General features: G+C 39.5%; 1 protein-coding gene across 2 annotated transcripts; it reads left to right on the top strand.

Moving 5' to 3' along the window:
* The first annotated feature begins 5077 nt into the window (after positions 1-5077).
* Positions 5078-24993, top strand: pargl (poly (ADP-ribose) glycohydrolase, like). 2 transcript variants are annotated; one of them, XM_005449550.3, is made up of 16 exons: positions 5078-5235; positions 10580-10908; positions 11945-12034; positions 14101-14190; positions 14381-14452; positions 14549-14635; positions 17531-17691; positions 17776-17855; positions 17935-18007; positions 18127-18202; positions 18295-18442; positions 21047-21125; positions 21214-21322; positions 22647-22746; positions 23345-23473; positions 24552-24993. In XM_005449550.3, exons 2-16 carry the CDS (start codon positions 10582-10584, stop codon positions 24662-24664), a joined length of 1734 nt encoding a protein of 577 aa, XP_005449607.1. In that variant the 5' UTR covers positions 5078-5235; positions 10580-10581; the 3' UTR covers positions 24665-24993. The 2 variants fall into 2 exon arrangements, with proteins under 2 accessions (XP_005449607.1, XP_025764494.1); XM_025908709.1 differs by having other exon boundaries at positions 5085-5235; positions 10736-10908.
* Positions 24994-25557: the final 564 nt, after the last annotated feature.

Genomic DNA, 25557 nt, shown 5'->3' with positions numbered 1-25557 from the left:
ATGTGAGGCAGAAGAGCCATCCTTGCTGCAACAATCTGTGCTCGGGGAGGAATGAAAAAAGCTTGTTGATGGGGAGGATGAGGAGACAGAGGGTAAAGCAGTGCTAGCTGCATACTCTGCCTTTGGTGAAAACACGTACTTCTGCTTCTCTAAAACCATTCCTCTTATTAAATTAATTATCCTCATGGGAGTATTCTGTAGCGTTAACACAGATGGTTATCCATACTGTACACACCTATTTCATAACTGTAGGCATCATTTGGAACATTCATGCCTCTAAGTGCCAAATAGAGGAAGCATTCTGGATGTGTTGCCAGTGGTTGCAGTCACAGGAGAAATGCTCTGGGTCCTCATATTCAGGCCTTTTTAAGTCATCCTTGTGTTTCTGCGCTGTTGTGTGTGCATTCCTTTGTAGTGACTTGTCTTTGGCAGCAGGCAGAACATTCCAGGGAAATGGCTGACCCAGAATAACACACAGGCGCAGAATGGCTGAAGCAGCGAGGTCCTCCTCCCCTTTACTGGCCGAGCTTGCAGAAACTCCTATTTCCTAACAGACACATGATTTTTCTCATGTGGGCAAAACATATCCATGCATACTGTGTAGATACAGCTGGCAACAAAACACACATGATTGCTACAAGAACAAAACAGTTACTACACAAAATTTTAATTTCTGCTAGACATACAAGAGATTAAGTTCCACCCAGTGTCATCAAGATCATCCCTTCTGTCTCTAAATCAGCAAAATAGATAAAGGTGTACCCAAAAAGTTTACTATACATTAGATTTTGCCGTCACTATCTGATTAATTATAGATACAAGTGAAGTTTGCAACACTTTGCAACATTCTCTATTGCATGGACTTTAAAAGGAACCAATTATGCTTTTACTTATTCTCTATCATATAAAAATTATACAATATGATAATCATATAAGAATCATATGAACATGTAATATCTGTGAGCCAAAGCTTAGGCTCAGACTGTTCTTAATGTTCAGTTTCAAGCAGTGAGATCTGTGTGACATCACGGAGAGAAGATATCGCCAATATGGTCATCTCAAGCACCCAGCTTTTGCAGTTAGCACAGAAGCCCCGCCCACCCAGCCTACCTGGTGTTCAAGAGGCTCACGCTGTTTATGAGGGCCAGCCAGTCAGAAGAAAGTTGCCTTAAAAAGGAAAAGAAGAGAGATAAAATGGCTTGCTTTAGACAGCAGAAGATGTATGAGGATTATTTTAACTGAATAAAAGTTGCTCCGGTAGTGTCCAAGAATAAAAAATGTGATACTCATGATTAGCATAATCTTTATAGGTCTCCATTTACTGTCAATTTTGTACTTACTATGGAAGGGCGAGTGAGTAGACAGGCATTTATATAACGTTTACTAGTCTTATGGACCACTCAAAGCGCATTAAAATACTACAGTCACATTTACCCATAAAATAATATTCTATTCTGTAAATTCTATACACTTTAAAAGCTTAATTTTTTCCATTTCCATCAGGAGAAAGATTGCCTGAAGGAAACCCACATACTTGTTGTAACCAAGAACTTTCCTGCTATGAAGAGTCAGCACTAATCACCACCCTAAACTGGTACCCTAGACTGGTACACTTGCTGTTCTAACTGAGCATTCAAAATGTTTTTACTAAAAGCCACATTCACCACGCATTTACACACACACAAATCATGCAGTGCTATTTTCCAACAATCACAGACTTACTCACACTCTAATTAATAGACGACCAACTTTACTTTCAGAGCCACAGTCAATTAAACTCCGGAAAATTACTGTTTTTGGCATTCATAAGCTGGAAGGAAATCTTTGGAAAAATGGCACTTGGTTCCCTTGATCTATGACCTCAGTAATCACTTTCCTGTTGAGTTTATGGTCTCAGTCACTAGGTTAAAGTCTTATTAGATACAACAGGTCAGTGATGATTGATGTAAAGTGCAGATGGGCAGATGGCTGCCTATCCCTGAGTGTGATTCTGCCAGAGGCCTCTTCCACCAGTAGGGGAGCTCTTCTCCACCATCTTAATAATGATAATAATAATAATAATAATGATAATAATAATAATAATAATAATAATAATAATAATAATAATGCAGCTAAACATCAGAAAAACAAAACAGCTATGATGGACTCTGACTGCTTTTACCTTTCAAGGAGACACTGCATTTCCACTGTCTATTCACTTTTTGGAATGGGCAGCAAAATGAGTAGAAAATGAGCGGCTGTGTTCAGTGTAGACAATGTTGATTTCTTTGCTCTGCAAAAGCTCCCGTGCACTTATTCCTCAATGAGTCAATGAATCATTCACCATATGTAAAGCAACCCAAACATAATTAAGATTTTTTCATATCAGTTACAGCTCAGGTTAAGAACTCTGAGTATGATATGGAGTATTTCCATATCATATAGCCTTGTTTTTGTATTCCATTATAATGCAGAAGAACTTAAATAACAGATTGCATTTAAAATGACTACTACAGCTGATGAATTCTTTTCCTGATCCAGGCCTCTTCATCAACTATTTACACCATTTGTGTATGAATAGAGGGTCACCCAGCTAGTATGGGTGATCAGATAATGCAATGTAGTATTTTCACACCTCTTTCATGGCTCCAAAGTTGCTTTGCATGAACTCCAATCGTCATTTTGTCCTCTAACCCCTATATTTCATGTTTTCACGTGACTATCTGGCACCACACTTCAGATGACTTCAGATCTTGGTAGAATCTGCTGGTGTTGTCCACCAAAATGTTCTTTCAGGTGCATTGATCTTAACATCTGGAGCAGCTGAACTCAAGTTGTACTCCATAAATTTAAATACTTGGACAAGCTGCAGCATTCAGTGGGGGGAAAGTAAGTGCTATATATTTCTATGTTTATATGTTTCCTTGAGTATTTGCATTTTGTCCTTGCATCAGATCAGAAATCAGTTTTGCTGCATTTATTCAATAGCTATAGTTGATTAATGTAATGAATCACATTATTTTTTTGTTATTGTTGGTTATTGTTGTTATGTAATAGACAGAGAGGCTAAATCTCCAACGCTCCTCCACCACCACATTGACAAAGCATTAAAAACATTATTCTATAAAAAGCTTTTTTGAATCCCCTCTTCTTTTTTTGAAAATTTATACAGCATATAAATCTCGTTAAACTTGTCATCTAGGCATACATACAATAATTACAGTCATGTGAAAGAACTTCCAACAACAGCAACAACAACCATAATAATATTATTATTATGGTTGTTGTTGTTGTTGTTATTATTATTATTATCATTATTATTGTTAGTGGTAGTAGTAGTGGTAGTAGTAGAAATAGTCGTTATTATTAATCACTCAAGGTGGTGATTTTGTGGAAATCCGAACTTAAACTGTCATAACTGGCTCACTACTGCCATCTTGTGTCTCAGAATTGATCTTCAGCAAATCTGCATTGCTAGAACGCTGAAAATTCAACTGCAGTTGCAAGTTGTTGTTTGTTTATTGTTTACATATACATATATATATATATATATATATATATATATATGTGTGTGTGTGTGTGTGTGTGTGTGTGTGTGTGTGTGTGTATATAAAATATTCTGTATTCTTCACCGAATTATGGAGCTATGTTGTCACTGCACTGAACTTTTTCACTTTTTTTTAATTAATGTCCCCACACAGGGACCTCCATTCAACATTAAACCGAGGTCCCATTTGGCCAGCTTATTATCCCAGCAGGGTACCTGATCACGGGTAGGGCGTAGGTGTTGATAGCCTGGATCTTGTTCTTACCGTTCAGCTGACTATATATATATATATATATATGTATAACTGCATTTTCTTCACAAATGTGGCATCATTTCGAGGTAAACAAACAGGCTTTTCAACACTATAAGATTTATTGCCAACAAAGGTTTATACATGCAGAGAAGGAGATGCAGACAAACCGATGACTTCATGATGTAAAGTCAGAAAGTCAACCTAACATCCTATCACATGGTCATATATAATATATGTTAATTGGACACTGTAGTCTCCTAAACAAGTAACATGTTTACATGCTTAACATGCTGTTATGATCCAAAATCAAGTGTCTGTTGTTTTTATGTTCGGCTCCTCACATCAGAGTGTGCTTTTTTTCTCTCCTCCCTCCAAGGTCTGTAAGTGTGTGTTGGTTTAGACTGCTGAGTGGCTAGTTCAAATGTATTCTTGCATCTGGACTGCATGATTGGCTGGACCACAGGACCATTACAAATAGACAGAATTTTTAAATTGCCCAAAGATCAATTTAGAATCACTGAGTAATGTGACCCCACTAATTGCATGTCTATGGGCTGTGGGGGGAAGCAACAAGTACAATAACTTTAGTTTTATCTGAATTTAGAAGCAGGAAATTAGAGGTCATCCAGATCTTCATGTCTTTAAGAAATTCTTACTGTTTGACTAATTGGTGTGTGATGTTTGACTATCTGGCTTTCATGGACAGATAAGAGCTGGCTATAGAGCTACATATTCCTTTAGATAATACTGCCAAAGGGTAACATTTACAATATAAACAGAATCGGTCCTAGCACAGAACCCTGCAGAACTCCATAATGAACCTTATTTTGTAAAGAAAAGACTCCCCATTCACAAATTGGAGTCTATTATATAGCCTAGATATACTTCCAGTCTCTGCATGGCAGTATTTTTAATACCGACGGCACTCTCTAATCACTGTAGATCTCATCACCTTAGTAAAAAGAAAAAAGAAAAAGAAACAAAAGAATACTTTAAAAAGAAAACGAGGCTAATGACGCTCTAACAACGATCTCGTGGCAGGATCATCAGGGGAGGGTTTAAGCTCATTTCATCCTTTTGTTTTACAAAAGTTATACGCTACAGTACAATCATTAAGACATTAGGGAACTAGTTCCATGTTAACTCCGTAATAATTTTTAATTCAGTGGACACAGTAATACTGTAGCTTATAATAGCAAAGTATTCAAAATATGCCTTGTGTTACACAGTGACCATAGGCCGTTTCTTGAGTAATGAAAGTAGTAGCAGTTTAACCAATAGCTGCTCCCTGAACCTTACTTTCGTTTTCGTGTCAAAGTGAAAGTGAACTAAAAGGCACATACTCTGAGTGTGTCTGGTTTGGTGACGACTGTTTTTACAGCCATAAAACCAACAGTTAACATTGCAGTTAAAATCCATTAAATGTGAACATCTTCGGAGAAGTCTGCGTTGAAAGGTCAGTGGTTTCCGTGTGTAATGGCAGGACTTTAGTCTTTAAGCCTCGCATATTCGTCTTGTAGCCTATATGTTTTGAACGTCGCTAGTTTTGCTTTTAAGCGCTGTTGATTTAAAAACTGCAACCAATATCCTCACAGTCTTGACTGTAAAGGACAATACTTACCCTAAACTACATACACAAGTTCTTAAGCTGCTTCCTATTGTCCCCCTCCAGGTAGCCCTAGGGTTTTCTTAGTGTTAAATTGTTTCATTCTGAACTTCTTTCTGCTAAATTGTGAGTATGAATTATGATTTATGAGGAAATGGAGTTTAAAAAGTGAACATGAGCTCACTAGTTTGGAGCCAATCGCGTGAGATCAAGAGCGTTTTCCGTTTCTATTATCCATACTTTTCCAGCGGTGTAGCAGTTTGGAAACAAACTAGCCCAGCTACCTTCTCGTGGAAAGAGTAATCGCTGCATTTGGCCTCCTTAAGCACACAGAGTTAGTCTGCACAATAGCACAAGGCATGTTGCTACAGCATGCATTATTTTGAACAGTGCCGCAGAAAGAGGGGTATTACTGCCCCCACCTTTTGTTAAAAAGGTCTGGTCAAGTGTGCAGAGGACAAGGATGATCAAACAACCAGATACTTTTAAACAATGATCTTTATTTGGAATAAAATTCATTCGAACTTATATATATATATATATATATATATATATATATATATATATATATTTATATATATGTATCTATCTATCTATCTATCTATCTATATACATATATATATATATATATATATATATATATATAAATCCTTATTAAAAATTCAACCTGTCCTTCAGTAAGCAATGTGCAGATTGCAGGGGCTCCCAGCCACAGAACCCAAGTGATTACTCAAAGAGAAAAATGCACAACACGGCTACGAAAGCTCAACTGTGGAGATCACAGCAGGAAAGGATCCACTCCAAAATCCGTGACCAAGAACATGTATTAGTAGGCTAGAAGCCACTTAAATTGAACAGTATACCCTCAAAAAATATTTTGATGATTAGATCATTACCATATTTTGCTTCTGAGGACCAAGGCTTTCTTGTATTTTTTAAAAATGGGTCTGGAGCAATAGATCTCCAGGCTTTGACAGTCTTTCAAAGTTTTGCTATGGACATTGGCTGTTTTTCACTCATTTTCACTATAGGCCTTGTAGAATATTAACACTTAGACAAACCTATGTCTGGCTATATGTAGTTTCATTGTAGTATTGTTACTTAGACTGAAGAACATGGGATTATTGGTTTCACCAATCTATAATCTCTACCATGTTGAAGATTATTGCTTTACTGTCTAGAGTGCAATCTTCCCGCATAGTCTGTCCATGCTTTTTTCTATGCTGACTGTCAGACAGCTGACATGTGATCTTTAGCCTAAGTCCTTACCTAACAAAACATTCAAACAATTCTATGATCATATTACGATTTCAAAGTCTCTGTACGCCAGTATTTTAAATACACTGATACTGTATACAAACCTTAACACCAAGGACTCCCACTGGCCACACAGGCTTGGGGATTGCCCTTGCAGTGAGTTGTCTATGTGTGGCATGGGAGGACCAAGAACAAGGCAAGGGGGAATCATAATATTGTATCAAAAAAGTGTATAAATTGGTGCAGCCAGGAACAATGCTGGACCCAGGGTGGAGCCGACAGCGTCCCCTGGTAGTGTAATCTCAGACTAGCCAGTCAGGAACAGTGCCAGGGTTCGAAAGCTGGGTGGTGTCGGCAGAGAACACTTACACTCAGGCAGTCCCAGGTCCAGTAAGAAGGATCATGGCTGAGTGCACCGCAGGGAGGATGGGGTTCACTTACTGGTCATAAGTCCAGTAGGTGGATGACCTTGAAAGGCTAAGCCATCTCCCAGTTCTCACTGGAGCCTCAGTTTGAGGTGGTGCAGCTGTCAAGCAGGACAGTATGGCATAGTGGCTTGAGAGCGGCTGCAGCACTGAGGATGAAGAGCTGGAGATAAAGGTTGAGGTGTGTGTGGCACGGGAAGAATGGGCAAGCTGTGATTTTTTTTTTTACTCTTTAACCATTTCCATGTGGTATATTCAATCAAAAATATCAGAGATGTTTGAATAGTAAAGCAGTCAAAGATGCATGATGATAATAGCCTTCATGTCAGAAAAAACCTCACTGATATAACAATCCATCCATCCATCCATCCATCCATCCATCTTCATCCGCTTTATCCGAGGCCGGGTCGCGGGGGCAGCCGCCTAAGCAGAGAAGCCCAGACCTCCCTCTCCCCAGCCACCTCCTCCAGCTTATCCGGGGGAACACCAAGGCGTTCCCAGGCCAGCCGAGAGATATAATCTCTCCAGCGTGTCCTGGGTCTGCCCTGGGGTCTCCTCCCGGTGGGACATGCCCGGAACACCTCACCCAGGAGGCGCCCAGGAGGCATCCTTGTCAGATGCCCGAACCACCTCAACTGGCTCCTTTCGATGTGGAGGAGCAGCGGCTCTACTCTGAGCCCCTCCCGGATGGCCGAACTTCTCACCCTATCTCTAAGGGAGAGGCCAGCCACCCTTCGGAGGAAGCTCATTTCTGCCGCTTGTATCCGCGATCTCGTTCTTTCGGTCACTACCCACAGCTCGTGGCCATAGGTGAGGGTAGGGACATAGATCGACCGGTAAATTGAGAGCTTCGCTTTTACACTCAGCTCCCTCTTCACCACGACGGACCGGTGCAGCGTCCGCATCACTGCAGCCGCAGCACCAATCCGTCTGTCGATCTCCGGCTCCCTTCTCCCATCACTCGCGAACAAGACCCCGAGATACTTGAACTCCTCCACTTGGGGCAGGAACTCATCCCCGACCCGGAGTGGGCACTCCACCCTTTTCCGGCTGAGAACCATGGCCTCAGATTTGGAGGTGCTGATCCTCATTCCCGCTGCTTCACACTCGGCTGCGAACCGTTCCAGTGCGAGCTGGAGGCCTTCACCCGATGAAGCCAACAGAACCACGTCATCCGCAAAAAGCAGAGATGAGATTCTGAGGCCACCGAAGTGAAAGCCCTCCGCCACTTGGCTGCGCCTAGAAATCCTGTCCATAAAAATTATGAACAGAACCAGTGACAAAGGGCAGCCCTGGTGGAGCCCATCACCCACCGGGAACGAGTCCGACTTATTCCTCATCAACACCAGGACCTCATCAACACCAGGGGCTCTGCCACCAAGGAGTTGTTTAACTGCCTCAGTGACCTCACCCCCGGAAATTGGCGGGTCATTCCCCTCATCCCCAGACTCTGCTTCCTCCTCGGAAGACGTGTCAGTGGGATTAAGGAGGTCCTCGAAGTATTCCTTCCACCGCCTGACAATTTTCTCAGTCGACGTCAGCAGCGCTCCGCCAGCACTATACACAGTGCAGGTAGAGCACCGCTTTCCCCTCCTGAGATGCCTGACGGTTTGCCAGATCTCTTCGAGGCAGTCCGAAAGTCTTTTTCCATGGCCTCTCCGAACTCCTCCCACACCCGAGTTTTTGCTTCAGCCACTGCCCGAGCCGCATTCCGCTTGGCCTGTCGATACCCGTCGGCTGCCTCCGGAGTCCCATAGGCTAACCAAGCCCGATAGGACTCCTTCTTCAGCCTGGTGGCTCCCTTCACCTCTGGTGTCCACCATTTGGTTCGGGGATTACCACCACGGCAGGCACCAACCACCTTGCGGCCGCAGCTCAATACAGCAGCTTCGGCGATGGAGACGCTGAACATGGTCCATTCGGACTCAATGTCCCCAGTCTCTCTCGGAATGCTGTTGAAGCTCTGCCGGAGGTGTGCGTTGAAGATCTCATGGACTGGGGCCTCTGGTAGACGTTCCCAGCACACCCTCACTACGCGTTTAGGTGCACCGGGTCTGTCCAGCATCCTCCCCCGCCACCTGATCCAACTCACCACCAGGTGGTGATCAGTTGACAGCTCAGCCCCTCTCTTTACCCGAGTGTCCAGAGCATATGGTCGCAGGTCTGGTGATACGATTACAAAATCGATCATCGACCTGTGGCCTAGAGCGTCCTGGTGCCACGTGCACTTATGGACACTCTTATGTTCGAACAAGGTGTTTGTTATGGCCAAACTGTGATTTGCACAGAAGTCCAATAACAAAACACCACTCGGGTTCAGATCAGGGAGGCCGTTCCTCCCAATCACGCCCCTCCAGGTCTCGTTGTCGTTACCCACGTGAGCATTGAAGTCTCCCAGCAGGACAACAGAGTCGCCAGGTGGGGCACCTTCCAGCACCCGGCACACAATGCACCCGACCCCTATGGCGCCTCCTGCGGGTGGTGGGCCTGCGGGAGGATGGGCCCATGTCTCCTCTTTGGGCTGTGCCTGGCCGGGCCCCATGGACTAAGGCCCGGCCACCAGACGCTTGCCCTCGGGCACCCTCCCCGGGCCTGGCTCCAGGGCGAGGCCCCGGTAACCCTATCCTGGACAGGGTAAACTGTTCCCTCGATGTTCTCTTCATAAGGGTCTTCTGAATCGCTCTTTGTCTGGTCCCTCACCCAGGACTAATTTGCCATGGGAGACGCTACCAGGGGGCAAAAGCCCCCAGACAACATAGCCCCTGGGATCCCTGGGACACACAAACCCCTCCACCACGATAAGGTAGCGATTCACGGAGAGGTGATATAACAATGTCTCTTTTAAAAATTTTAGAAAATCTCAGAAAGTCCTTCTACAGCTTCCCACCCAGCAGCACCCAGTCTGTTGGATCCATTGTGTGGCCATGCCATTCTGTCAGGACTTGAGTACAATGTGGATGTTTAATGTTCAATGTTAATGTTTTGGTGTGAATGTGGGAGTGAATTTGAATGCGAATGGTGGTCTGTGTATATGTGTTAGCCCTGTGACAGACTGGTGACCTGTCCAGGGTGTACCCTGCCTCTCGCCCTAAGACAGCTGGGATAGGCTCCAGCGCCCCCCGCGAACCTGAAAAGGATAAGCGGAAGTGAATGGATGGATGGATGGTTTAGTGTTTCATTGAACCTAAAGACTAATCTGCAGGCAAATTTCTAGTAATGTTTAAAAAAAAATAAAAAAATCTTTTTCTTTCTTTCTTTCTTTCTTTCTTTCTTTCTTTCTTTCTTTCTTTCTTTCTTTCTTTCTTTCTTTAAATCGAGACATGATAGTGTGTGTAATTGTGTTTTGTACACTGTAGGGTTTGTGATTTTACCAACTAGGTGTTGGACTAGTATTTGGTTGCCTGTTTCTTCAAAGTATTAATCCGGGATCTTTTTTTTTTTTTCAGTCCTGGAGTTAAAATAAAAGTTCTTCTTGATATCCTGATTTCATGTCTTGTCTTTAAATATCTCAGACATGAAGAGCCACAAACACAATGACAGCTCTCAGATGAAAGAAGCCCTCCAGCATGATACACAGCAAAATCCTCAAAAGGAGAAAGAAAAGCATGAAAAAGAACAGTGCAGCAATGATAGCAGAAATCAAGACAGCTTCTTGCTATCCTCTTCAGGAATCTGCAGTGCAGAGAATGTAAAGGATGGACAAGCAGAGTGTCCTGAGTTCCTTCAACAGATGGAGAGAACTTTATCTTGCTGTCAGCTGAAGGATATGAAGCGACTTCAACATGGAGACATGAAGCTGGGTCCCCTAAGATTCACCAGGAGACACACAGTCCTCATAGATGTAAGACCAAGTTATTTATTTATTTATTAATTCCTATTAGTATTGATGTAGTTTTACAGTGCCAGAGCTGATTGGTGGGCAGGTGCAAATTTGCAAAGACAAAGGCAAAGCGATACTGGAAAACTTTAACTCAGGAGGTAGAGAAGGTTATCTACAAATTGGAAGGTTGGTGGTTTTGATCCCTGGCTCCTCCAGTCTGCATACCAAATAACCTTGATCACAACAATAACCCCAAGTTGCTCTCTAATGCAGCTAAAGTATAAATATATATGAATGCCAGATAGAAAAAAGTGTTTGTGGGAGTGAGGTTGTATAAAGCGCTTTGAATTCTTCATAAGAACTAGTCCATTTACCATAAAGAGAACAAAGGATGCAAAGACAAAAAGATAGAAATAAAGAAAAAAATCACAATTGGCCACCAACTACTGCATGCGTAACAAAACATTAAAAAAACAGATTCACAAAAATAAAATCTTGCTATGTTGTTTGTGTGAGACCATGAGTGTCTCTGTATGTGTGTTAGTCATGAAACATAACTGATGAGAAACTGCAACAATGTCCTCTGGTAGTCAGAGGCAGACAGAGAAAGGCCCAGGAGACCCACTGTCCACAGCCCCTCAAGAGCAGTGAAGACCTGAGGCCAGATGTCATGATGATAACTGCATGCCCATCCCTGCAGAAGGAAGAGGGAGGCTCCAGACTGAGTCCCCATGGTCAAAGAACCCTAGAGCTTTATGATAATAATAATAATAATGAAAATGATAATAATAATAATGCGTACTTTATTGATCCCCATGGGGAAATTCCTCTCTGCATTTAACCCATTCACTCTGTGAAGCAGTGGGCAGCCATTGGGCACCCAGGTGAGCAGTGTGTAGGGACGGTACCTTGCTCAGGGGTACCTCAGGGTAGCCGTTCAGTGGATTTGAACCCCCGACCTTCCGATCATGGGGCCACCACTCTACCTACTGCATGGATGATTTATTGGAAAACAGCTATTGGTTGTGTTCTTGAAATTATACTTTTTATCTTTCAGGTAGATACTTTCAACTCTCAACGGAAATTTTTACCTACGAAAGGGAGAGATCTGTGGCACAGCGACTTTGTGAAGATGCCTTGTTCACAGGCAAGTATCGCTTCCTCACTGCAAAAGGATTCACTTATTATTCAGGAGAAATAAGTAAGTAACTATGTAAAGTTTAGTGGCTGTCACAAACCAGAACTCAAAGTAACTAAAAGAAATAAAAACCTCAGAAATTAAACTGCCATTAATAGTAATACTAAGTCAATTTAAGACACAAGCCTTTGATTCAAGACTGTGAGCAGATGTGTTTTACAAGAAGAGTTTTACATTCGGATCCTGCTCTGCCTGCCACACAGCAAGCCCATTTAAGCCTAATCTTAAAAGTAGAGATCCAAACTGGAAGCTGGTTCCACAGAGGAGGGGCCTGAAAGATTCAAGGCTCTGTCTCCTATTCTACTTTCAGATATTTTAGGAACCAAGTTAACCAGCTGTCTGAGAGCGAACTCTAATGGGGTGATACAGCACTATAAGTTTTTTAAGATAAGATGGAACCTGACTCAAGACCATGCATGTTACGAGAAGGATTTTAAATTCAATGCTGGATTAACAGGGGAGAAGAGAAGATGAAGCTCTAATCGCTGTAATAAAATATTATGGTCAGCAGTATCGAACGCAGCACTGAGGTCTAGCAGGACAAGCACAGAGATAAGTTATACAGGTTTTTAGGCATTCAAGAGCCACTGGAGACTAAGAATTGCTTCGTGTAGGTTGCAAGAGGTGTATTATCTAGGTAGCTGGAGAAAAGCCAGATAAGAAGACTGCAACTTGGTGTTGAATGGTGTTTTAGCATGACTGGAAGTTTATTTTGAAAGGGAAAAACAATGACATGCATGTTGTTCACACAGTAGTAATTCAAACTAATGAGCAAGCCACAGGGTACTGAAATATATGTATTAAAATAACTGTCACTAGTCGCTAGTATCCATGATCTCCTTCTTTCAGTCACTACTCACAGTTCATGACCTCAAGTGAGGAGGGGGGCGTAGATTGACTGGTAAATCAACAGTTTCATTTTGTGTCTTCAGCAAGGCGGACAGCAGTACAACATGCATATCACTGCAGCCATGGCCTGTTAATTTAAACATATTCCATTATCTCTTTTCTCATCTTAAATGTCTTTCAAATGGTTCATAAAAATGAGTTCTGTCATTCCTGGATGTCATCACTCACAGTATAAGTTCTTGACACTATCCCATGGATCCTGGAGAGTCTGGATTTTTTGTTTTTTATTGCAGTTATTTCTCATCTTGGGCTGACAGATCATTTGGTCCTTGTCCTCTGCTTGTTTCCTTCTTCTTCTTTTTTTTTTAAATAATTTTTTCATATCCCTTTGATTCCAGTTTTTTTTCTATTTACTTCATTCATAGTGCTCTACCTGATTCACTAACTGTCCCCTTCTATCCTCCTCTGCATTCTGCATTCATCAGCTTCTCAAAGTACTTTTCCCCATCTTCTCAATATGCTCTCTTCACTTGTGTTTTTTGCCCTATCTCCCTTCCCTTAACCCCACACGGTTGCGGCAGAAGGCTGCCCTCCCTGACCCTGGTTCTGCCAGATGTTTCCTCCTGTTAAAAGGGAGTTTTTACTTTTCCAGTGTTGCCAAGTGCCTTCTCACAGGGATCATCTCTTTGTTGGGTTTCTCTTTGCAATTGTAAAGTCTTTATCTTACAACATAAAGCACCATGAGGCAACTATTGTGATGATTTGGTGCTATATAAATGAAATTGAATTGGATTTTGATATATATATATATAAAAAGATATAAAAAAAAAATAAAGGACTAAAAACTGAGGCATCTTAACCTCAGTGAGCAATCAGAAAACCACAAAACCTAAAACCATAACCAAAAATTGGACTAACTCAGTAACTCAATACTTAAATGTTAAGTACCTTTAGTTCAAAACACAAAAAGCTGGGAGCCAGGACTATGACTCATAGTCTCCAGTTGTGTGCTAGTTTTACAAATTTACCCCCAATGACAGAGACTAACATGAAGCACATTTTAAATATGTTTTAATTTTATTTAATTTAGGCTTATATAAAAGTAATACAGATTTTATATGTTGTCTCAAATGGAACAGAGCACATAAATGTAATTGTCATTTCAGTCAGCAAATCAGAAGTCAAAGTGGGATGTGATATCCAAAAAGCTGAAATCTCTGGCCAGTAAGAAAACAGTGAGCGTCAAAGATGTAGAGGTATGTTGGCAAAAGTGGACATTTAATCCTTGTACATTTTTACACTGATAATGTGAAATGCGTTCCCAAGGACACATGAAAAGTTAAATGGGTGCTATTCTTTGACCATGCTTAATGTGAATTTCCATGATTGTTATATATCTACATGACAGAAAAGCATATTAGGTGGTCTTAAAACTTCTCTCATCAGGAAGCTATCATCAAGTATAACCCCAAATATAAAGATCAGTGGTCATTTGATGCCCTCCACACATTTAATAAGGTGAGTGCCCATATTTGGTATTAGTTAGTCAAAAAAACCCAAAACTAATACTATTTAATTTAGCAATAATAAGCAATGAACATATTTTCTTTTCAGAATATTCCAGATACAGAAAACTACTTCAAGACACTGTTTCCGAAGATTGCTGCATTGGCCTTGAAGCTCCCTGACTTTGTGAATAAGGTATCATTTCAAATTATCTTCTACAAGTAATATTGTGTTGACTATTGAAATAAATTATCTTATTGGAAAATCTAAGAAATGCAAAAAACTTTTACCTTAAAATCAGGAGAATAGCATTTTCATATAAACAATGAATTGCCAAAAATTGTAAAATTGAAACTGGAACAGTTGAAAATGCTCAAAAGTCTGTTTGAAGTAGCCCCAAATTCTGAGTCAGTATCTTGAAATGTCACTAAAAGTAAAATTCTTTAAATTAAACAGAAAAAAAATCCAATATATGTCTTAGGGCGCAAAAGGTGTAGGACCCTACTTTCTCCTCAGACTACATGAATGACAATATGCTGAAAAGGAATGAAGCAATAAGCATCTGATGTTGGTGGAAGTGGTTAAAAAGCATCGATCTATAAAGCTGTCTTGTTTTATGTCTCCCCCACTTACATCTAGTCTTCAAGTTATCATCATTATTCATTGATTTGATTGACAAAAATCGTTTTGGTGTGCTGTCATTTAAGCAATGCAACATTAATGCTTTGCTACATTCCTGCAAATGTACAAATTATTGCATTAAAATAATTATGCTCCTCCTTGTTCACCTGAATTCAGCCCCTCTTTTGGAGAAAAATTCAAAGAATATATAAAATTTAAAAATGTGCAAAATCTTAACACAAAGTCATTAGGACATTGCTTTCGCCTTTACATTTAAGTTCGTTCATTTGAAGATCAGTAAGGTGCTCATTCAAAGTACATCTCCGAGAAGCAAAATAAAGTCAACTGTGATTGTCATGTGTGTAATTAGAACATACAGGCGTGTGGGCAGTGTTGCCTTTGCCTTTGGTTTGTATTCTACTGCCCCCTCAGAAATTTACAGTATCATTCAATCATGTTCATCTGTTGTGGGAAGCCAAAATTGCAATTAATATTAAAACTTGTCTAATTGTGCAGCACTGATACATAACCTATTAAGAATGCCTTGGTGACTTTAATTAGATTGTGATCAGGATGCTTATTTAGACCTAAAGCCGACACGTTTATGTTTTCAGTATCTGAAAGGTACTTATTTTTTCAACTCCAAAAGTATGTCAAAGGTTTGGATTCAAAACGCTTTGGATTCAAAACCAAAGCAGCTGTTAATCTTCACACTGCTTTTCTGCTTCTGCTTTCTGCTTTTCTTGTAATCCGAAGGTTGCCGATTCGAGCCCCGGCTCGGACAGTCTCGGTCGTTGTGTCCTTGGGCAAGACACTTCACCCGTTGCCTACTGGTGGTGGTCAGAGGGCCCGGTGGCGCCAGTGTCCGGCAGCCTCGCCTCTGTCAGTGTGCCGCAGGGCAGCTGTGGCTACAATGTAGCTTGCCATCACCAGTGTGTGAATGTGTATGTGAATGGGTGAATGACTGAATGTAGTGTAAAGCGCTTTGGGGTCCTTAGGGACTAAGGAAAGCGCTATACAAATACAGGCCATTTTACCATTTTACATATAAAAGTAGGCTGTAGTCCAATGGTTTGCGAAGTCTCTGGGTGTGAAGTCTCTTAATATAGAGACTGTGGAACAACACAGAGAGTACAGATACATTTGTGTGCAGTTCTGCAAAATAACAGTTCAATTCAATTTTTTTTATATAGTTGTGACAAAGTGGGTGAGAACACCGTTTGTCCATATTCTTAGTTAACATTCTTGTTTTGATTTAACCATATTTCACATGTAATCTGCAATAGGCAAACATCTGCTATCCTGGGTTTGTTTATGTTTTGCAGTTTTACAGATTATATAATATAACATCTTGATTTAAATCAATTCCTACAAGTTTGTTAAGTTAACATGTTCTTTATTTCAACGGTTAATTTGTATTGTTTAGAACTTACCTTACCTACCTGTCTTCCAGAAACAAAAGGAGGAAATGTAGTTTTACTTCCTGCTTTATACCGTCTGGGTTCATCTGAGGTCACAGGAAGAGACCAAGTGCAGAAGGGGAAGAATTCTTGTAATTTAATAAAGTTGATTTTAGAGGGTTTATGACGAAATAGATTTATTGTTGTAATATGTATTGATTACACCACAGAGTTTGTTGCCAGTAAAGAGTAGCAGTAGAGGTTTGAATATAATCATGTTTATCTTACCTACCTACTGAATGGAATAGTCCAGAGGAGAAATCGTTTGGTTAAGTGGACTATTTAAGCAGAAGAACTCAGGTGTTTGAGAAGAAAGGTTCAGGTCAGTGTAGCTGTGTGCAGTTTGACCTTAATTTCCGTTGATTTAAGTTCAGTTATATTTAGTTGAACTGACTTAATTTGGAGTTGAGTTTCTTATTTATTTTTTGTAAATATTGTTTGGGTCACAAAATGGTGAATAAATCACTTGCTACACTGGACAGCATCAGTCTCCTGCACTTCTTTGGCCGCTTAAGTCAAGTCCTACCACAATAGTGCCAAATCACAACAGCAGCCACCTTAAGGCAAAAAGGTTCCAGTAAAAACAGGAACTTTTTTTATCCTATACTACAAGTAGGTAGACTGCTGATTGTATAAAACAACAGGGAAGAACAGCAAAGCTTACTGTGAAAAGGTTTAAAAAAAGTTTACTTTTAACGCCTTTTTGTTGTACGCATGATGATCAAAATGAACATAAATATGAACAAAAGTAGACAGCATTCCTGGTTGGTCCTAGTTGTTGACGTTATAATGTTACACTAAACTGTTATGTATATGTGGGTCTGCAGAGCACTTCATATAATTAACTCAGTATCATGACACCTTTGGACAAATTAACACCAATTAACTTGAAACAACATTATTAAGGACATTTGTATTCTAAAAAGAATAGTCTTCGATGAGAAAACTAAAATTAAGTTCTCCTGAAATCAAATAATCTGACTGACAAAATGCGTTTCCATGTTCTCAGGCCATCCCGCTTCTACGAAAGGGACAGAGTGCAACCATCACATTGTCTCAGGTTCAGATATCCTGCCTACTTGCCAATGCTTTTTTTTGCACCTTCCCTCACCGAAACACCTCCAATCCCACTGCAGAGTACGCTGGTTACCCCACCATCAACTTCAACAGGTTAGAAAAAAAATTCCCTTTACTATAGTCTCTCATTCTGTGTGCCCAATGTGTGTTAATTGTTAATAATCATTCTCTACACAGTCTATTTGGAAACTGGTCAGAGAGGAAGAGAGAAAAGCTGAGGGCCATCATGCATTATTTTAAAGAGGTTACAGATGAAAGTAAGTTGAATCCTCCCATTCTGTCCGTTTGTGAGACATCTCAGTAAGAGTCCATGGGTGTTTATCAATGTCATTGCAGGTACCCGACCAAAAGGACTGGTGACATTTCACAGGGAGTGCCTCAGCTACACAGACATGCCCACATGGGAAAGGTAATAACTGATTGATAGATAGATAAATAGATAGATCTGCTGTGGTAAAGCAGCAGCTGTGTTACCACCTTTACTATCTTGATTTTCTCTAAATCATGTTGTTGTTGATAATGTGATAGCTGTAAGGAGAATCTGTCTAAACTTCATATCACCTCAGAAGGTCAGATTGAGCTTGAAGGTAAAGGCATGCTTCAGGTAAGAACTGTCCCACATGAATAATTATTTACAGTTTCATGTTTTATGTTTGGGATTTGGTTATTTGTGTGTCTATGTATATCTATGTGCAGGTAGACTTTGCCAACAGCTTGATAGGTGGAGGTGTGCTGGGCTCTGGTCTGTTGCAGGAGGAGATCCTGTTCCTCATAAATCCAGAACTGATTGTAGCTCGCCTCTTCACAGAGAAACTTGAAGATAATGAGTGTCTGATCATTACAGGTTTGTTCATAAATGGATCAATCATCTCACAAAAATTAGGCTGATTTCATACAAAAATTGCCTGAATGATTAAAATGATTAATTAATTTCATTTTTGAAGCCAAAATATCAAATAACAACTGGTTCCATCTTTTCTACTATAAAGATTTCTTTTTTTAATTCATAGCTATTTTAATAAGTGAATGACACACTCATATTTTAGAAAACATAAATGGTTATTTAAAAAATCAACTATAACATGAATTTAAGACAAAAAAAAAGTAAGGATGGATAAAGAAAATAAAACTAACAATTACATTTTGAAATGAAAATACTCATCAAAAAACAACAAAAAGAATCTAATTCAGTTAGGACCATGTTACTAAATAAATTGTAGTATTGCAGCATAGCTCTGTGTTGGGACCTCTCTAGCTTTCTGTGTGTATACATGGAAAGTCAGAAACAGGGAGATCAACTGATGTGAATTATACCTGTCATAGTTATTTTACAATAATTACTTAAATGCAGTGTAAGGATGCTGCTTTGAGTTCTGGTGAATTACAGTTCACTATAATTATTTTCTTTCACTTGAGGCAAAATGACAAATTAATCAACAATCAAAATACTGTGCAAAAGTCTCAAGCCATCCCTCAGTTCTTTCTATCTTGTTCCAATTAGTCTTAGTAACAGCATTTCTCCAGGATTCGTGAACGTGTTTGGAAGTTTTTCTTTGGATATTAGATACTTTTTCTCTCATTTACAGTCTGTAAATTCTTGCACATTTTCACATTTTTTCACATCACTATGAGCCTTCAAAGATCAAACTGATTTGAGCCTAAACAGTAACGCATACAAAGCAATTCTATTCATGTATTAATAACCAGGGTATGTCACATAACAAGAGATGAAATAGGTAAAGACATGTGCCCTAATTTGGGGTTAAAGTGGGCTGGGGTTGTTTGCTAGCTAAAGGTAAAGCTGCTGTATTTCACAGTGAGAGAAAACAAAGAGAGATAACTTCATTCAGAGATGGAGAAAGTTGAGAAAGACGGGATAGGAGAGGAGGAAGAGAGGTTATATTTAAATGACAAAGTTCTGCTCAGTGGTATTTGATAAACTAGAAATTTAAAACTTACATGTAAGTCCTCATGTTTTTAAATCAGATATTGGTTAGGTACATGGACCGGGCTGATTCCTATAGCACTTTTCTACTCCTCGAGCCCTCAAAGCACTTTATACAACATGCCACATTCACTAATTCACACCAGCACTAATTTCTATGCTTTTCAGTGCTTTTTAACTAACATTCACACACATTCATACACCGATGGATGCATTGGAGCATTGGAGTTAGTATCTTGCCCAAGGATATTTGGCATGCAGACTGGGGGAGACAGGGATTGAACCACAAACTTTCCAATCAGCAGATGACCTGCTCTACCTCTTCAGCTACAATTATGAGACTTCAAAGGTATATGCATCACAGCAGATGCTGTTGTGTCAAAGTAACTGAGGATAAAACACAGAAAAACATGAAGGAAATTTTCCTGGCCTGGCTTTTTATAGCTTAAAAAATATTCTGTAGAAGATCAAAAATGTTTTCTTGTCAGAGGTCAATTTTGAAAACAACAACAACAACAACAACAAAAAAACCCGGCAGCACTGTACACAGTGGTAGACTGGTGCGTAATAAGTAAGTGAATAATGCAGAAAACAGAGATTTTTGATGGTAAGCTGGTCTTGAAGTATTGTGGTGGAAGGAAAACAGCGAACGTAACACAAAATTCATGACAATGTTTTTCAAATGCGAAGTGTAGTTTTGATCTTCTTCTGCTGTTTCAGTCAATTTTGGTCAAAGTGACGAAACCTGCAGCTTCAGAATCTGTGAGATGCCGGTGTTGTGTCCAAAAAGTGATTGTCTGCCAATAACTTATTTCCGGTGTTTCCCAAAAGCTGATTGCTCATATTTAAAACGCTATAAATAACTTGCTGGTGTATAATATGTGAAACATATGTCAAATGTATCCTTCATGAATGATATCAAATCATCTTGAGCCCCAAACAACATTCCTGTAACAAGGTAGAAGCCGCAATCAGTGTTTGGCAGTGACTTTTATATATCCCTTACTTATCCAGTTAAAAAATCTCGTTGAGATTAAAAATGTTTTTTTAAGAGTAATCTGGCCAAGAGGACAGTGGAAATTGCAACAAATATAACAATAGTTCTGTAAACATATTTTAAGTGGATAAAAAGGACCAGGTTGGTTATAATGTAAGTATAATAACGCAGAGTTATAAAGATAGTTGAAAACAAGTAATTTTTCAATTTTATATATAACCCCTTGTAAACCCTGTTCGCTGAAGTCTATTTACCAACATACGTAAAGATTTTACACATAAAAAACACATGGAAACATTAGAAGTGCCTCCACTCGAATACAAAGATAATCCTAACATAAATAGCTCTAGGAAATTAAAAATGGGGAAAAGGAATATAGTACAAAAAATCATAATAAATATATTCACTAAAAATGAATGTGTATCAATATTTGTATTAATGTACAACTGAAAAGGTTTTGCCCTTATTCACACTCATTTCCTCCTGTTTTGTTGTCTGTTTCTCAGGCTCACAGCAGTTCAGCTCCTATTCAGGTTTTGGAGACTCCTTTGAGTGGGCAGGTCCTTATGAAGATCAGTCTGAAAGGTCTGAGGGGGTCATTCATTATTTGCCTTTATAACTTTTTTTTTTAGAACTTTTTATTGAGTGTCCTGATGCATTTTGCAATTTTTAGGGATCAATGGGCTCGGCGTAAGACACAAATCCTGGCCATTGATGCTATGAACTTCAGACACTGCATGGATCAGTACAAAAGGAGACACATTAACCGAGAACTGAACAAGGTGAAGTTTATTATGTGTTATTTATTGTTCCCTTGGTTCTTCTTTGTTGGCAGAAAAGAAAGAAGCACAAAGGAAAAGACTCAATTTGAGCTGTGTATTCCATTTACACACACGGAAGCCTATACTACACTGTTTACTACCCAATGTAGGATTGGATAATCTCAAACCATTTCAGCTGGGTTATGACTGGCAGATAGTGAGGCCCAGATCCTGTGCTCCACTTAGACACAAGAGATCCATCACCATTACATTCTCTTGGTGGATGGACACAAAAGTCTCACATTTGGACACACCAAACCAAACCAAAGTCCAGGTTTAAATAAATAGCTAAATGTCTAAATTTTTGTCTTGTTCCCAGCAGTTCTCTTCTTATAGGTGTCCCTGAGTCATGGTAGTTCCACTATGAAAGGCTGATTCAGGCAATCTCCTACAAATTGCTAATGTGGTTTATACTCTAATTTGCTGGGTGGTAGTTTCTATGGGGGGTAATTTTAATGAACTCTGAAGTAAATAATTTTCAACTTCATCTTCAACCTTTCAACTGGCTGAAAGCTATTTCAACTGGTTTGGCAGATCATTTATTTATTTATTTATTTTACACCAGATGCCCTTCCTCCTAGGTATTGAAGCATGTGTGTTGCTTTAGGTGTCTTTTATGAGCACTTTAATGTGCTGTGGAGGTGACGAGAATGTCAGACAGCATCATGAGTTTGAAGCTAGAAATCAAAAAGGTGATGTTAAATGTTACCAGTGCCTGTGTCCTACAGGTTGGATATTAGTTAGAAGAGCATGTGAGCAGAATTCAACTTGTGAGGCAATTTCACAACAAAACAGAGTTGCTGCAGTGTGCATGGTGGCAAGATTGTGTGCTTAGTCCAAAACAGCTCCCCAGGCCAGGGCCGTAACAGCAATTGGGAAAAACTATGTGAATAAGTGAATAACTGTGCCTTAACAAAACTTTTTGTGTGTAACCATGCTGTATTGTAAACAGGAAATGAGACATAAATGCAATTCTACAAAGAACTGAAAACCTTCCCAGATGACAATCTCATGATTATAAAACCAAACAACAAAAAACAAAAAAACCCTGACATTTTAAAAAAAATTAAATGAGTGGGTTTGTCCAAGCCCTCTGACTGGGCATGTATAAATACAAATTTAATTAATTAATAATTGCATACTTATATTTTACTTTTCATCTGTGACATTTTTGTATTGCTTGTTTAAAAGTTATAGTAAACCTTATAATGCTACTTAAAGGTAAACCCATGCTTATAATGTATGACTGCATTCTAAAATTAATTATTCTCATGTATCTTTGAAGGCATACTGTGGATTTAAAGGGTACGATGGGCATGAAAAGCCAGATATCGCTACGGGAAAATGGGGCTGTGGCGCCTTTAATGGAGACCCACAACTCAAAGGTGAACTTCCTTATATTCATTAGTTTAGTGTAAAGGTCTCTAAGTTTAGTGTAAGGACTAAAGTGATATGCTTGATCATATATGCAGGATTACACTTTGATTTGGAGCTTCTGACACCAAAAAAATCCAGCTGATTAAATGTATAAATGTGACCTATTTCTACAAACCAAACAAATGGTTTGGAACAAACTGAGTGCAACATTTGTTGGGGAAATTTGGTGCATTAAATAAAAAAAAGTCAACTGCTGGAGAATTTTATTCTTGCAAGAAGGAATTTAGTCCATACAGCAGTGTAATGAGGAATTCACCGAAACAGAGGAAACCTATTTATACAGGATCTCACCACATCTTTATTACCCTGTCGTCAGGCAGAAATACACTTACCCTACACAGATTAACACAGTTTAAGAGGATATATTTAGCAAATAGAGTAATCATGTCTTATTGGTCTAGACAGAAAACAGGACAATTCAATTCACTTCAGTTTAATTTATATAGCACTGAATCACAACAGTTGAAGGGTTAGGATTAGGGAAGTCTGTCTGTCACAGTGCAACATGAAATAAATGTATGTAATTTCTTATCTGTTCATGTGCAGCTCTGATCCAGCTGATGGCAGCAGCAAAGGCAAAGAGGGGTTTGGCTTTCTTCACCTTTGGGGATGAATATCTGAAGCAAAGCCTACAGCACATATATGAGTTGATGTTCACAGAAGGGATTACAGTAGGTGAGTGTTCCCAAGACATGCAGTTTTCTTTTCTCCAGTTTCTAACATCACATTACTTTAAAGCTCGCGCATTTTCGGGTTCATTTGCTGAACACTTAATAATTTCTTAAAAAGGATTAGCTGGTGTGTGACTGAAAGCGGTATTTCTAAAAACCTGCAGACATTGGCCTTTAATATAAGGGAAATGGAGACCTTTCCTGACTTCTTGGATGCCTTTAACAGCCTGGAGAGTGATTTTTATTTGAATGATTAATTTTTTTTCCGTAAATTTCGAAGGATGATCACACTTGTGTCTGAATGTCTTGCCTCAGTGCCTCCACTTTCTCTATTGACAGTAAGCAACGCCATCTAATGTTAACTTAGAAATGGAGTTCACTGACCAAAAACATTCACAAGTGACAGCTCCCAGCATAACTGACTCCAACACAAACTCCTCCTAAGGATAACACAAGAAACACTGATGCAGCTTCACATAGTATTTTGTTAGTGTCATATGAAGTGATTAGGACCCACACAGCTTTTGATTGTTGGTCACAGCACTTTTATTTTGACCTACAGCATTTTTTACTGCTTCGGTACTCTGTATTCAACCGGGAAGCCAGCTTTCCAGCTACTTCCCACACCACACACCGCTCCTTCCCGACTCCAGACACTAAAAGGGGGGCAGAGTTCATTAGTTGTAATCCCTCTTGCCTGTGCCCTCCGACCTCCCGGCACCACCCCGTGAGCTTACCGTACCACCCCTCCATTGCAGCAGAGAGGCCACACGCCTGCCACATGTTGGCTTTACTGACCTGTTACATTTGGTAGCTAGGAATTTGTCTGCCTTATTAGGTAAACTAAACTTAGTCAGTAACACCAAGAAAACCAGCTTCTTCTAATAATGCCCATGTCCCTAGAGCCCTCTGTTTCACCTCTCCCAGAACCACACCCTTATAATCAGAATCAAACTATGTCATGTTCTTTAATTATTTAGAGCTGAATGCCAATTTTTTTAAGATATAACTTTTCAGAATTTGGCTGTAAAAAGTGGTTTTTCTATAATTTTCTAATATACCTTTTTATGCCTTTTTGACAGGGACACTGTACAAACTTCTGTGTGAGTTTAGCTCTGCCAAGCACCGTGATTCAGATGTGGATCTGTTTGACTTCATCAAAAAAAACATCAGAAACTCCAAGAGTCATCTGTAAAGAAGTCTGTATCCAAATTTGCACTAAAATCTTGGAAGGTTGTTTTTATAACAGAAGAAAATACTGAGCTACTTAATCATTTTGAGAAGACAATTATTTTGAAGTGCCAAGAACAAAATAAACTTCCAAATAGCATAATTTTGGTGTGTGCTTTGAGAGTTAAGACAGTGGTCTGTCTAATCTGCTTCATGCTAAAATTTACATTGCCAGACACCTGGAGCTGTGGTCAGAAAACATTCTGAAGATAAAATACAAAAACTGCAGACATACTGTAATTCTTAAAATTTCTTGTAATTTTGCAATCTCATTAAATTACTTATATGACAGTTTATTGCCAGTATGTGTGGAATTTTATTTAATACTAGACTAATAGAAACTTTCAGTATTTGAGATGCTGCATACATTTTTTAACAAATACACAAAATACACATGGATAGTTACCTTAATAAAACACTATTTGCACAATAAGACTGGGATATATTTTTCAGTGCACTCCATTCCATGTTCACTACATTCTTTTGCCTCTGTTTGTCCATGTGGTGTACGTGATAGCACTGTGTTGATCCTGCAGCATCATATTAATGTTGCTGCAGGACTACAATTGCACCTGAGCCATCTTGTATTCCATGTATGCTGGTTGTGGTGGGTAAAGATGACGGCGATCAAGAGGCAGCTCTTTGCATTCTAAAGTGACACATTGTGATTTGTGATCTTTACTCTTTAGAAAGTGAAAGTATCAAGAAAATGTCCAAAAGAAAAATGGAGTTAAACTACAAATTCTACTCGGGGCTTTCTTGTGAGCATGATTGGGAGTTCTTGAGTATTTAGAGGATCTTTGGTTACAATGGTGACAGACTTCTCTGCAGCTTCTTGATTACATGTATAAAAGCAAA

The sequence above is a fragment of the Oreochromis niloticus genome, linkage group LG7, assembly GCF_001858045.2.
Source record: "Oreochromis niloticus isolate F11D_XX linkage group LG7, O_niloticus_UMD_NMBU, whole genome shotgun sequence".
In the NCBI taxonomy this organism is placed as follows: Eukaryota; Metazoa; Chordata; class Actinopteri; order Cichliformes; family Cichlidae; genus Oreochromis; species Oreochromis niloticus.
This window is presented reverse-complemented; position numbering and strand designations above follow the sequence as displayed.